This window comes from Oxyura jamaicensis, chromosome 1, assembly GCF_011077185.1.
Source record: "Oxyura jamaicensis isolate SHBP4307 breed ruddy duck chromosome 1, BPBGC_Ojam_1.0, whole genome shotgun sequence".
Classification (NCBI taxonomy): Eukaryota; Metazoa; Chordata; class Aves; order Anseriformes; family Anatidae; genus Oxyura; species Oxyura jamaicensis.
This window is the reverse complement of record NC_048893.1, coordinates 68,398,099-68,412,680: the sequence shown is the minus strand read 5'-3', so window position 1 is coordinate 68,412,680 and position 14,582 is coordinate 68,398,099. Positions and strand designations below refer to the sequence as shown.

The 14,582-nt window shown below is 38.3% G+C and overlaps 1 protein-coding gene across 5 annotated transcripts in view; it reads left to right on the top strand.

The window, feature by feature from the left end:
• Positions 1 to 14,582, top strand: part of CCDC91 (coiled-coil domain containing 91) — a 138,844-nt gene that overhangs the window by 83,259 nt on the left and 41,003 nt on the right. For 4 of the 5 annotated variants that reach the window (XM_035348206.1, XM_035348222.1, XM_035348196.1 and 1 more), the window contains one exon: positions 5,696 to 5,872. The exons of the other annotated variant lie outside the window; for it this stretch is intronic. In XM_035348206.1, the coding sequence (XP_035204097.1) occupies positions 5,696 to 5,872 (177 nt within the window). The remainder of the gene's footprint in view (positions 1 to 5,695; positions 5,873 to 14,582) is intronic. 5 annotated transcript variants of the gene reach the window in all.

Below are 14,582 nucleotides of genomic sequence, written 5' to 3'. Positions count from 1 at the left end.
GTCCTGAAGGGCAGAGGAGTCCAGGAAGGCTGCACACTCCTCAAGAAGGAAATCTTAAAGGCTCAGGAAAGGTCTGCCCCCATGTGCCCAAGGACGAGCCAGCGTGGAAGAAGACTGGCCTGGCTGAACAGAGAGTTGTGGCTAGAGCTTAGGAAAAAAAAGAGGTTTTATGGTCTATGGAATAGAGGGCAGGCCACTCAGATGGATTATAAGGATGTTGTAAGGATGTGTAGGGACAAAATTAGAAAGACCAAGGCTCATCTGGAGCTCAATCTGGCTACTGCTGTTAGAGACAACAGAAAATGTTTTTATAAATACATTAACATGAAAAGGAGGACTAAGGAGAATCTCCATCCTTTACTGGATGCAGGGGGAAACTTAGTGATGAGAGATGAGGAAGAGGCTGAGGTGTTTAATGCCTTCTTTGCCTCAGTCTTTACCAGCAAGACTAGTTCTCTAGATACCCAGTACCCTGAGCTGATGGAAGGGGGTGGGGAGCAGGATGTGGCCCTCACAATCCATGAGGAAATGGCTGGCGACCTGCTACTGCACTTGGATGTACGCAAGTCAATGGGGCAGGATGGGATTCACCCGAGGATACTGCGAGAACTGATGGAAGAGCTGGCCAAGGCACTTTCCATCATTTATCAGCAGTCCTGGCCATCAGGGGAGGTCGCAGTCGACTGACGGCTAGCAACTGTGATGCCCATCTACAAGAAGGGCCGGAAGGTTGACCCAGGAAACTATAGGCCTGTTAGTTTGACCTCAGTGCCAGAGAAGCTCATGGAGCAGATTATCTTGAGTATCATCACGCGGCACTTGCAGGACAACCAGGCGATCAGGCCCAGTCAGCATGGTTTTATGAAAGGCAGGTCCTGCTTGACAAACCTGATCTCCTTCTGTGACAAAGTGACACGCAGGGTGGACGAGGGAAAGGCTGTGGATGCGGTCTACCTTGACTTCAGTAAGGCTTTTGAGACCGTTTCCCACAGCATTCTCCTCAGGAAACTGGCTGCTCTTGGCTTGGCCTGGCATACGCTTTGTTGGGTTAGAAACTGACTGGGTAGCTAGGCCCAAAGAGTCATGGTGAATGGAATTAAATCCAGTTGGAGGCCAGTCACTAGTGGAGTTCCCCAGGGCTCAGTACAGTACTAGGGCCAGTTCTCTTTAGTATCTTTTATTGATGATCTGGATGAGGGGATCAAGTGTACCCTCAGTAAGTTTGCAGATGACACCAAGTCGTGTCGATCTGCTCGAGGATAGGAAGGCTCTGCAGGAAGATCTGGATAGGTTGGACCGATGGGCTGAGGGCAACTGTATGAAGACCAAGAAGGCCAAGTGCCGGGTGCTGCACTTGGGGCACAACAACCCCAAGCAGTGGTACAGGTTGTGAGGTCAGTGGTTAGAAAGCTGCCTGGCAGAGAAGGACCTGGGAGTACTGGTTGAGAGTTGGCTGAATATGAGCCAGCAGTGTGGCCAAGAAGGCCAACAGCATCCTGGCTTGCATCAGAAACAGTGTGGCCAGCAGGTCTAGGGAAGTGCTTGTCACCCTGTACGTGGCTCTGGTGAGGCCACACCTCGAGTACTGTGTTCAGTTTTGGGCCCCTCACTATAAGAAGGACATCGAGGTGCTCGAGCGAGTCCAGAGAAGGGCAACGAAGCTGGTGTGTTGGGTCTGTGTGGGATGGAGTCAGCTTTCCCTGCAGCAGCCCACACAGTGCTGTGCTCTGCACTCGTAGCTGGAACAGCACCGGTATCACTCCAGTGTTGTGACTATTGCTGCATAGTGCTGGCACAGCATCAGGACTCCCTCCAAGCCCCCAAGAGCCAGCAGGCTGGGGGTGGTCAATTGATGGGGAGGGGACGTCACCAGGGCAGCTGACCTAAAGCAACCAAAGGGATATTCCATAACAGCTGATGTCACACTCAGCAATAAAAGGGGACTCTAGTGGGGGAGGTAGTCCTCCTGAACAACCGGTACGCGTTTTGAGGCACTCCTTCCCAGGACATGGCCGAACATTGCTTGTTGATGAGAAATAGAGAATAACTTTTTTCTTTTCTCTCTGTGCTTTCGCGTGGCCTTGTTTCTTTTGTTTCTTTTTCTCCCTGTTTCCTTTCACTTTAATTAAATCATTCTCATCTCAAACCTGGAGCTCTGTGTGTTGTCTTTTCTCCCCCTTCCTCTTTGAGGAGGGGAGGAGTGAGAGAGCGATTGTGGTGGAGCTCGGCTGCCCACTCAAGTAAAACCAGCACAGTCCTTTTTGGCACCCAATGTGAGGCTCGAGGAATTCGAGATAAGGATGATTGTTGAGAGAAGTAATGGGCAAAACATGGATTGGATGATTGTTATGAATGTAATGACTGTGAAGAATTTAAGAAAGTAGTAATTATGAAGCAATATATTTCATGTTAGTGTGGTAAAGGTACGGTGGTGTGTGTGTAAATTGTCCACCTCGTCAGCATTGTGATGATTTTATGTTTATTTTGGTGTGGGGAATTATTTTTCTTTTTTGATGTAAATCAAGTTTGTGAAGATTGTGATGATTGTAAAGTGAGAGAATATTGTCATTCTTAAATATGCTTTTCACAGAGGCGAGGGGTGGAATGTAGTGAGTTTACGTGGCAAGGTTACGTAGCAGGGGGCCATAGGGGTGGCTTCTGTGAGAAGGATCTCGAAGCTGCCCCATGTTTGCAGAGGGCCCCACTGCTGACCAGAGCTGAGCCAATAAGTGATGTTGTTTTGCGCCTCTGTGAGAACATATTTAAGACAGGAAAAAAAAACGCTGCAGCACACAGCAGCTGGGAGAGTGAGAGGAGTGAGGAACAGCCTTGCAGGCGCCAAGGTCAGTGAAGAAGGAGGGGGAGAGGTGTTCCAGGTGCCGGAGCAGAAGTCCCCTGCAGCCCGTGGTGAGGACCATGGTGAAGCAGGCTGTCCCCCTGCAGCCCATGGAGTACCATGGTGCAGCAGGTTTCCACGCTGCAGCCCGTGGAGGAGACCACGGTGGAGCAGGTGGACCTGCACCGACAGAGACTGCAGCCTGTGGAAGACCCCTGCCAGAGCAGATTGTGCCTGTGGAGAGGAGACCACGCAGGAGCAGGTCTGCCACGCAGGCAGGAGCTGCTGCCCGTGGGGGACCCAGGTTGGAGCAGTTTGCTCCCAAGGGATGGACCCCGTGATACGGACCCATATCTGGAGCAGTTCTTGAAGAGCTGCTGCCTGTGGGAAGCCCACGCTAGATCCGTTCAGCAAGGACTGTATCCTGTGGGAGGGACCCCACAGCACAGGGGACAAGAGTGACCAAGTAGGAGCAGCAGCGAAGAAGCGCTATAGACTGACCATAACCCCCATTCCCTCGTTCCCCTGTGCTGTTCAGGGGGAGGAGGTGGAAGAGGGTGGATGGGGGGGAAGGTGCTTTTAGTTTCTTTCCTTTGTTTTCTCGCTTCTCTAGCTTGTTAGTAATAGGCAATATATCTTATTATATAATATATAATAATATATCTTATATAATATATCTTATTATCTCCCTATATCTTATATAATATATCTTATTATCTCCCTATGCTGAGTCTGTTTTGCCTGTCAGAATAATTACTGTGCAATCTCCTCATCCTTATCTCAACCCTTGAGCCCCTTTCATCGTATTTTCTCCCCGCTCCTCTTTGAGTAGGGGGAGTGAGAGAGCAGTTGTGGTGGAGCTTGGCCACCCACCCAAGTAAAAACACCACAGCTGGTGAGAACAAGTCTGGAGAACAAGTCTTACGAGGAGCAGCTGAGGGAGCTAGGATTGTTCAGCCTGGAGAAGAGAAGGCTCAGGGGTGACCTTATTGCACTCTACAGGTACCTTAAAGGAGGCTGTAGTGAGGTAGGGATTGGTCTATTCTCCCACGTGCCTGGTGACAGGATGAGGGGGAATGGGCTAAGGTTGTGCCAGGGGAGGTTTAGGTTGGAAAGAACATCTTTACCTAAAAGGTTGTTAGGCATTGGAATGGGCTGCTCAGGGAAGTGGTTGTCATACCATCCCTGGATGTCTTTAAAAGATGTAGAGCTTAGTGATATGGTTTAGTGGAGGACTTGTTAGTGTTAGGTCAGTGGTTGGACTAGGTGATCTTGGAGGTCTCTTCCAACCTAGATGATTCTGTGATCTGTGGTATCTTATGCTTTCATAGAGATAGTCTTTGTAACCTACTTTCTTGTATTTAAGTTAGCCTCTGAATTTATTTATGACAAGTCAGAATGTTTCAGTTCAGTTGTTGGTGTTACCTAAATATCTGTTTTCATGGTCTTTCAATTAACAACATCAATATCTCTTCATTTGAAGAGCTAGGTGGAAGGGTCAGGTGATGATCTTAAGACAGTTAGCATTGTGCCTTATTTAACTTCTGTTAAATATGGTGATTTTCAATGAGGATAGATATTTGAAATCACCTGGAAATATGAATATTTCAACAAACTACGTTTAGTTTCTAATACTGGTATAGAATATAGTATAAAATTATAGAATTATAAAATATAAATATAAAATTATAAAATATACATACAAATATAAAATATAAAAATCCACTTGTTTGAAATGATCTGGGAAAATGAGCAATGTATGTTAGCTAGCACAGTTAGTTAGACTATAGTAGAATATTATATGTATGAAGATATGTGGTATACATATGCTGCCTGAGTACCTCTCTGAATAACATTCAGTAACACAAAAAACATACGTTAGGTGATTGATATCTAGGAGAAAAATGTGTATAATAAAATATCTTAATAAGACCTTTTTAGTTTTGCTTACATTTTTATTATATTTTATAAATGTCAAATAATAATAATAATTAAAAAAAAAAAAAACAGGTTCCAATGAACTACAAGAATCCATTTTATTACTAAGTGTAGGTATTTGAGGAACCCAATATTTATTGCCATTTGTAACTTTACTTGAGTAGTTCGAAGATCACCACCAAAGGACATTGCACTGACCTATAAGCTCATTAAAATGTGGAAGGGGGGTTCCAGCCAATGTTTGTTTTGAACTTCAGCCTGACATTATTTATTTGTAGATGTTATGCAATGACTTATTGTCTTTCTGATAAATAGATTTGTGAACAGTTCAGCACATATAGATCTGTACATTGTCCTTGTTACTTCAAATTCAATGTGTTTCTTCTGAAGATTTCATGTAATGTTTGAACGTTGGAAAAAATAACAAAGATGAACAGTGTTTCCTTTACCTTATGTAGATAAGGACCTTTGGGATGGAAGACATATTTAAGTATGTTTTGGATACTTTGATAAAGACAGTGTTCAGGCTGGGTTTGGACTTTGTTAAATACTTGGAGAGAAGAGCCTCCTGAGAGAAGAACCTCCGTCCATGATGCGTGATTAAATATCACCTACACTAGCATGGTTTCTGCTCCATGATTTTTGTGTTCACATTAATCAAGCTAATTATGATACACTGTATTCACTAGGTGGGGAATTAAGATCTGTGCTTGCAACTCTTTATTTCCGTAACTGCCAAGTCATTGTCCAGTGGTAATACCTGCTTAGTAGCACTGTAAAATAGATTTAAGTTCATAGTTTAGAAGTAAAAATATTTGTCTAATGTCTTGCCGACTCATTAATCTCACAAGAAGAAGTAATACATACGAGTTTTGCACCCATGTTGGCGATTTTCATCATTTATTTCTGCTTCTTTTGAAGGCGGAAAAAAAAATAGTGCAGGAGGCTGTTCTGAAAGCAGTAGAGGAGGAAAGGAGAAATATGGAGAAGATTCATGAAGAAGAAAGAAAAATGTGGGAAACAGAACGTGACAGAAATAAAGAGAAAATTGCCCAGGCCGTTCGAGAAGCAATGCAAGAGCAAAGAAAACATAATCAAGTTAGTATATTTTGGGCCTTCTCAGTGTGCTTAATGTCTTTGTAATGTTGTGGTAGTATTTCTTGATATATTATTTATCACTGCATCTTTGTGATATTTGAAATGCACTGCAATCTTCTTGGTTTACCCTTATCTAGACTGTGTACGGAGAGAATTTGGCACATTCAGAAAATTAACTCCTGTGACCTTTTCAGGCATGTGTGTTGAAATGAGATGAATTGTGCACTGTAAATGCCTGTTTTTCTTCACTGACTTCAAAAAGAGCTCAAGACAACTAGCTCAGATACTGGCATCTATGTTGTAGATGGTTTATGAGACTTCTGTATATATATGGAAAAGAAGTTACGTCTATTCCTTATAATCATGGAATTCCATTGTCTCTCTTAGAAAAAGATGTTCTTCTAAGACAAAAAATTGAGCAGGTACAAAATAAAGAGGGTTTTCAAAATTGGAAACCTAAAACATTAACAAGCCAGAAGTGTTTCTAGAGTTATTTCTTAGAGAGGTGCTACTATAAGGACAATTATATATCACAACACAAATTAAGAAAGACATTCCCTCTCAATTGCCAGTATTGTATTTAACTGGACATCAGGAATTACAAATTAAGTATATTAAAATAGCAGCTAAATTACTCTTCCAAAGGTAATTTTGTAGTCTTTGCTGTTGGAAATATTTGGGGGAACAGTCTGTTTTGTTGGTGGCCTACTTGTTGAAAATTCTTCAGACATATTGAAGATATTGAAATATATTGAAGAAATGTTTCATCCAGATGTTAGAATTACACATTGCTGAATTTTTTTAATTAACAAAGTCTCCTGAATAACAACAAGAACAACAACAACTAGTTTTGAATTTGAAGTGAATTTGAAGTAAACAGAAGTAAAATACATATCATACTCTTTGGAAACAGATCCCTTTCCAGTATTTAACAGAACTTTACATTTCCCTTTCAAGTATTTAACAGATATATTCATCTCATACCTAACTAAATTCAGCAAGTTATCTTTTGGTGCAAAGCCATTATTATACTCTGCATCTGTGTTGCTTACATTTCTAGTGTAAATAAAATGATTTTACTTTGTATGTAGCCGGTTTAGTTTTTTGAATGTAAAGTTATCAACAGATAAGATGTCAGTTTTCAAGGTAGTAATTTTGCTATAATGATAATCCTTCAAGCACTCAAGCTCTTTACAACAAAAAGATAAGCAGGTGACTTCAAAGCTAAATTTAAAGTAAGAAACATTGCTCATGGTTTTCTTACAATAGGAATCATTTAGACTACCCAGAAGAAGAATTGTTAACAGTGGTGTAGAGGAGCTGTTAACAGAAAATCTCCCTTATGAGCAATAAAGTAGTTGTGTACTACAATAAAGAAAAAGAGTGCAGTTTTATAGCATGTGGAACTTGAAGAGATTAATAGGAGGAGGAATTAACAATGTGCTATTAATTTCATGTGCTGTTTAGTGATGTCCCTAAGGCAGATAGTTCTGTGTCCTGTAATTTACTGTGGAAATCTGTGTGTCTTGAACAAAATCAAAACCCACTGTCTATAGAATAAGAAGTTTAAGGAGAGTTCTGAGGTATCCTGAACATTTTTGGGTGAATGTGTCCCATGGCTGGTTGTGTGAGGTCAGCCAAGGATCTATTTTTATGGATTTGGGGGAGCACGTTAAATGTCTTGAGGATGGGAGAATGGAGGAATAAGTTAATGTAGTGACTCAGGCTAGGTTTATATTCCCTGTGGAATGTTCTGCTGGACTTTCTTCTTGTTTTTGATAAGCCTTTAAAGTTATCACAGGATAATGTTAGTACTTTAGTATGGATTCATTCATTCTTTCAGATAAAATCTTAAGTATACTGTGATATCACTGCTTTTCTGAGAAAGAAATTCAGGCCCTCAAGAGAGCAGTTTTTTTTTTTTTTTTTTTTTTTTAGATTAGGATGCTAGCTGATAAAATGATTGTTGTTATTGGAGTATCAGAGTATAATGTTCTTATTATGATGCTGAGAATGTTGTGATTAATGTTCTTATTATGATTGGAGAAAGTTGTGATTAATTCTCCTTTACTAAATATCCTGCTCTTGATGTGGCATTAGTTAATTCATTTTTTTAATTCTGAGTAGCTCTGCCAACTTTGATAATAACAGGAATGATTTCTTTTAGTTACGATATATGATGATATCTCCTTTGAATTAGGTTCATTTTTCAAATACCTGATGTAAATACATTCACTAAAGTAAAATGCAGATTTTTCTTGAGATTTCCAAAGATCTCTCATTAAAATATGGTGTTTTTGAAGTTAAACTCTTTAATCTCTGATTAATGAGTGCAAGTTCTTTTGGGAGGATGGTCTTTCACATAGAATGTTGTTTCTTACAAAAATTTTCTTGTTACCTCTACCAAGAGGTAGCTTGCCTTCTTCTGTCATTACTCTTATAAACATACTACAGCTACTAGAGATCTGTAAATCTGACAACAAAAGTCCTACAGAAATAATGTGAAAAATCCTAAGGTGTCAGATATGACTTCGGTTTAGTGCTGAAAAACACTTGGAACTACAGACAAGCAGTTTGTCTGCTGACTTTTTTTTTTTTTTCTTTTTTAAGCCTTGTACTCAACATATTTATACTTTTTCCTTAAGATTTTACTTTCAAGAGGTATAACTGAACTATTCACTTTCTTGCAATTATTGTTTAAAAAGCATAATCTGTCAAGTCAGCTCTGTAATTCCCAAAAATAAAACATAATCTAACATTTTGGACAATGAAATGTAAAATTGCGGTAACATAACACTTGCCTCATTTGATTCTTCATGCTCTGTTGTATAATTCTTTGTGCTTTCTGATTTGTCTTCAGATACTATTATTATGTTTAGTACCAAGTAATGAAACAATTGAGTTTAAATGAATATAAGTGAACATGCAAAACAATCTCTCCTTTTGGTATTAAGCATGGAAAAATAGCTTTAGGAGCATTACTGTTATTTCAAGAAAGAACGTTTTCTCACCAGTGCATGAGTTTGGAACTTTGGAGAAACTGAGCAGGGAAAGAGAAGCCTGACTTCTTTTTAACAAAACAATCTCCTCTTAGTTTATCTTGTTTCAAATTATCACCAAAGGAAAGAATCTGTGTGAGAAAGAAAAGATATATCTATATTTACAAGTCTGTCTTTTTCTTTTTTTTGGTTTTATATCACATTAATACTTTTGTCTTAGAAACCTAGATTAAAATTGAATTTTATTCTGTTGCAAGTTGGCTTTACTGATTTGAACAGCAACAACAAAAGTATTAATCAAGCATAGTATTAAAGAAGAGGAATTTTCCTTTGCTAATGCTGTATGTCTGCAAAACTGAAAGGGAAAGACCAGAAAGGGTTGTGTAGGCTTCTGCAAATAGGCGAGGCAGAATATTATTCATAACACACACGAGTAACTCTAGGAATGAATAATGAAAAAAATCAAGGGCAAGCAAAATTTTACAGTTATCTTCAAAATTAAAACCCACGTTAGAATCTGTGTGGTCAAATTATATCAATATCAAGTATTTTGTTACCAAATATGCAAAGTAAAGGTAAAATTACAGTGAAAATAGCAACTAAGACATTCTTAGTTAACATTTCAGATTGATAGAACAACTTTGTCATAATGTCTTCTCCTTTTTAAAAGAAATTAGAGGATTAAAGTTTCATGAATATTACATTTGTTTTTATTAAAGCTTTGACTGTTTCAGTGGCTTGAGATCTTTATTTGGAGATCAGGTGTTTTTATAATAAATTGAAGATACTATTATTTGAAGCCTTGTAACTCTAAAGGGGTAAATGAGAATATTACATCACCAAGGAAATGGCCAAAGTTTTTTTCTAGAATACTGTCTCCAGAGGCTGTAAGGAAAGTCTGTAAACCTGTTTCCTTTTGGTTGAGATTGGCAGCACCTGCAGGTTTTATACGTGTTATCCAGTTCTTTAGTGCTTTTAGAAAAGATATCTTGTTTTTATTCAGAAGATAGTTCTCAGGTTTGAGGAGGGAAAGATTACATTTAAATTGGGGAGAATAAGCTTTCATTCTTGAGAGAAGCAAGTAGTCTTTTAGTTAAAGATAACATGCATTTGCACAGTTTCTTCACAATCCTTTTACAGCACATTACAAATCATTATAGGTGAGAAGTTCATATGTTTAGCAGACTAAATGTAAGATGGAATGTCTTCAGTATTTTTATCCTATTTTTGATGTATGTTTTTTTGTTGGTGGTGGTTGGTTGGTTTGGGGGGTTTTGTTTTTTTCCAGTGGTAACTTCCCTGCAGGGAGGGTTTAATATATCTAGTTGTTCTCTGTGTCAAAAGGAATGCTTGAAATAGAAAATTCTCCCACTAGAATATATTATCTAGAATATATTTTTTTTTTTTAATAAAGCAGTAGTTGCCCTGTAGATACAGAGAATCTATAAATTTGATTGAAGCTGAAGCTTTTCCTATAGAATTTAAAATTGCAATGAAGCTCCAAGTGAAAGAGACAATGATCAAAGATTATTTTCCTCCCACTTAGTTTTAGTCTTTGGAGAAAAAAAAAAAAAAGCCAAAAATTCTTTGGGAATATAATATGAGAAGATCAATACAAATTTCAATGAAGTAGGAGGGCCATATATATTCAATCTATAATTAGGGGTTAATATAGGGATAACTATAAAAGTATCTACAGTAGCCATAACACTACCTTGCAGAGAGATGTCTGTAGCTTTCTGTAAAGTAGTGCTAAAATTTCACAGAGCTAATTACTTAATTACATAAATGGGGTGAAATCTGGAAGAAAAAAAAGTTAAGATGTTAAAGACAATTTATGCATCACAATTTTGGTCTTAAAAAAAAATCACTGAAAGTGAAATGAAAGCTAGCAGCTGAGGGGTGAGCCTTGGATTTTCAAGTCCATGACATATCTTGAAATTAATAACTCTCCAAAAAGTACTCAAAACAAAGAATCACCTTGGTCATTTCCTGAAGGCTTATATTTAAAATGTTATGTATAATCTACTGCAGTTTCCACTGATTCTCAAGGGAAAACGAGCCTGAATTCATCATTTCCATAATCCATGCAAGATATATACAATACACTAAAGTGTTTTGAAGACTACAAATAATTAGCAAGGAGGGAAAAAAAAAAAAAAAAAAAAAGAAACACCTTTATAAAATGAACTAACATAAAATCTGCTTCCTCTTGGACATGAGCAAAAGCACTAAGGCAAAATGATCTTACCAGTGGGAAAGTATTTCAGGAAAACTTAGGCCAAATTCAAATTCAGCCAAGCCAAAACTGAGATATACCGAGATATACGAAGAAAAAAATATTTTTGCACAAAATGTAAACTAAAAATCTTGAGGGGGAAAAAAAAAAGCTCCCAGTAGTCTTTGCTGAGAAAATCTTCAAACATTCAAGACACACAGCTAAACTTCATCACACCACTCTCTCACTCCTCCTCCTCAAAGGAAGAGGGGAGAAAATATGATGGACAAGGGCTCACAGGTTGAGATAAGGACAGGGAAGTCATTCACCAATTACCATCAATATACTGGTAAAGTCTGGAAAAGTCCACTGCATGCTGACTTTAACCACGTCTGACTTCAGAAGTACTTTCTAATAGTTATAACCACAGACATTATAATTTGAGGGTAACTATTTTCTGAAAAACCACTAACGTTGCAGTCTGTGGTTGCATTTCCTAGATAAAATTTAGTACTGCCACCTGATCCTTGTGTGGAAACAAAAGAATTTTCCTATAAAATTGCAGACCATTATGTTTTCTGTTGTTTTTTTGTAATAGTGACTGAGTGCTGGTATATAAAGTATAATGTTTCTTTCTGTCTTCCTGCAGATATATGTATATATTCTAGTTATGTGGTTGTGATTCCTAACATATGTTTGAATATGATTTTTCAATTAAGTAATTGAGTATTTTTTTAATTTTTATTAGTTACTCTAATCTTCTAACTGATGTCAAGCATGTGTATATGAAAAGTGCCATAAAGAAGCTACATTTAGCTAAAATTAATAATATGGCCTTTGATCAGATATTAAAAAAAATATTAAAATGAAGTGCAGTTTGTGGAGTGTTCACTCTCAGCTTCTCCCGAGAAACTGGCTTTTTTCTTTTTCTTGAATAAAATAATATTAAAAAACTCAAATAGTGCTATACCCTTTTTAGCTGAAGATGAAATAGGGGCAAATTTTTACCATTGCAACAAAAATCTAATTCAGGAAAAAAGTTTAAATGTGGATATAGCATAACAGGAAAGAGCAAAAAAATAAAAATAAAGGAAAATTAAGCATATACACTGAGAGGATGTACATGCAGTTAAGAGTGTGTTGCATAGTAGCAATAGGTAATACCAGAATTAAAATCATTGTCTTATCGGCTGATAATTTACTGTAATGAATTAAAGAAAAAGAGCAAAGAAAGATGGTGGCTTTGAATGCTTAGAGGGTTTTTGTTTTGTTTTGTTTTTGTGAAAGGTAGTATAAAAGTAGGAAAAACTAATATCATTGATTAACTCAAAGGGTAGGGTAAAAATATGTGTGTTGGCCAGGTGACTGTGTGAATTATTTATGTTACAGCAACTCACGTTTACTTCAGTTCTCCTTCAAGTGTCTTGAATGACAAATACAATATATATGCTGTGTTCAGCTGAGATAGAGGTGTACTGCATGATCACCTACTTTAGTGCTCACTACCATCTTACAAAAATGACAGGATTGGTATTGCACAAACTGCTAATGACAACATATATCCTGCCACTTTGAGTGTCTTAAGAAACAATATGTGCTGAATGTTTGCTGAATACCTGTGTGCTTATTTTCATGATTTACAATCTCTCTCATTAACAAATAAACTTCCTTATTGAAGCCTACATTTTGCCTTAGATGAAGTCTTGGAGATCAGTTGCTCTTTAAACCTTTCTGAAAATTAAATGGAAAGGGCAAAATAATTTACTTTCCAGTTTGTCAATCCCATAGCAAAGCTGTCTTTTGATATCCTTGAGCCTTCTGGCATTTTCACAGAGGCCTATGTTTGCTGCTTGTGAGCTGGAAGTAACAGAAAGTACAGACTGAATCATCTAGTTTGGTATTGTTGTTACTGATTGCAGTGGCTGTTTTTTAAGACAAAAGCCTAGGAAGAAAACTTTGTTTTCTTGTATTTCTTGAATATCCTTGCCATAAAATTCAGGAGAGATGGGTAAACTCCGTTGAGAAATAGACATTCAAATCATAGAGAAACAAAACCCTGTAATTCATGCTAGAATATGGTTGGCGAAGCTTAACCTCCCAAAATGCGAAGTGTTTTGGAATATAGTCTGGTAAATGCAATTGTTGGTATGAAACCCACTTAGGCAGGATTCTTTGTCAACAATCATGTGAGGCTATCTAGTCTGACGGCTGCATGATCTGCCTATTGAGTTACCATTGCCATGACTGACTGTTGAGATAATTTTCAGGTGATAAATACACTGAATATGTATTTGAAATAATAAGGTGTCAGTTTCAGCTTCATTATGTTCCCTATATTAATTTCTATTATGAAGTAATAGAAATTAATAAGTAATTAATAAATTATAAGTAGTTGGAAGGTAGATCTACTCCTGTTGGTCAACTAGAATGTGAGAGATGAAGCAGTGTTTACTAAGTGCACTTAAAATTACACATAGTCTGTGGTATGGCAATTGATGTTACTCAAATTTTGAGGCATCCATTGTGTAATTAGGAAGCCTATATAAGACTTAAGAAAGCACAGAGATTAAAGAGCTGGTAATAGCTGTTTAAGGTATTGGTTATTCCCAGAACCTGTTGGAATATGAATTTGCTTTTTGAAATATTGGGATTTGGGGATATCTTCTAGTTCAGGATTATTAAAAACTTTCTGAACTTCTGGATGCTGGGAATATATAAAGAACAATGATGGACTTGTCTGAATTCTTGTCTTTCACTTTTTGGAATTTTTAGGGAAGCAAAGAGGATCCTTTATATCAACACCAAGTTGGGCATGAGTGTTGGTCTGCTTGAGGTAGGAAGGCTTTGCAGAGGGATTTGGATAGTCTGGACTGATGGGCCAAGGGCAAAAGCATGCGGTTCAACGAAGCTAAGTGCTGGGTCCTGCACTTGGCGCACAACAACCCTATGCAACACTTCAGGCTGGGGGAAGAGTGACTTGAAAGCTGTCTGGCAGACAGGGACCTGGGGTTATTTGTCAATAGTTGGCTGAACATGAGCCAGCAGCAAGCCCAGATGGCCAAGAAGGCCAACCATCCTGGCTTGTATCAGAAATAGCATGGCCAACAGGATTAGGGAATGATGATCCCCCTCTACTCGGCTCTCATGAGGCTGCAACTCAAATACTGTGTTCAGTTTGGAACCCCTCACTGCAAGAGGTGCTGGAGCATGACCAAAGAAAGGCAACAAAGCTGGTGAATGGTCTAGGAAACATCTTATGAGGAGCAGCTGATGGAGCTGGGGTTGTTTATCATAGAGAAAAGGAATCTCAAGGGAGACCTTATCTGTCTCTACAACTGTATCAAAGGGACCTATAGTGAGGTGGGGGTTAGTCTCGTCTCCCAAGCACCAAGTGCTAAGACAAGGAAACAGCCTCAAGTTACTCCAGGAGAGGTTTAGGTTGGATATTAGGAAAAAATTGTTCACTGAAAGCATTGTGAAGTATTGGAACAGG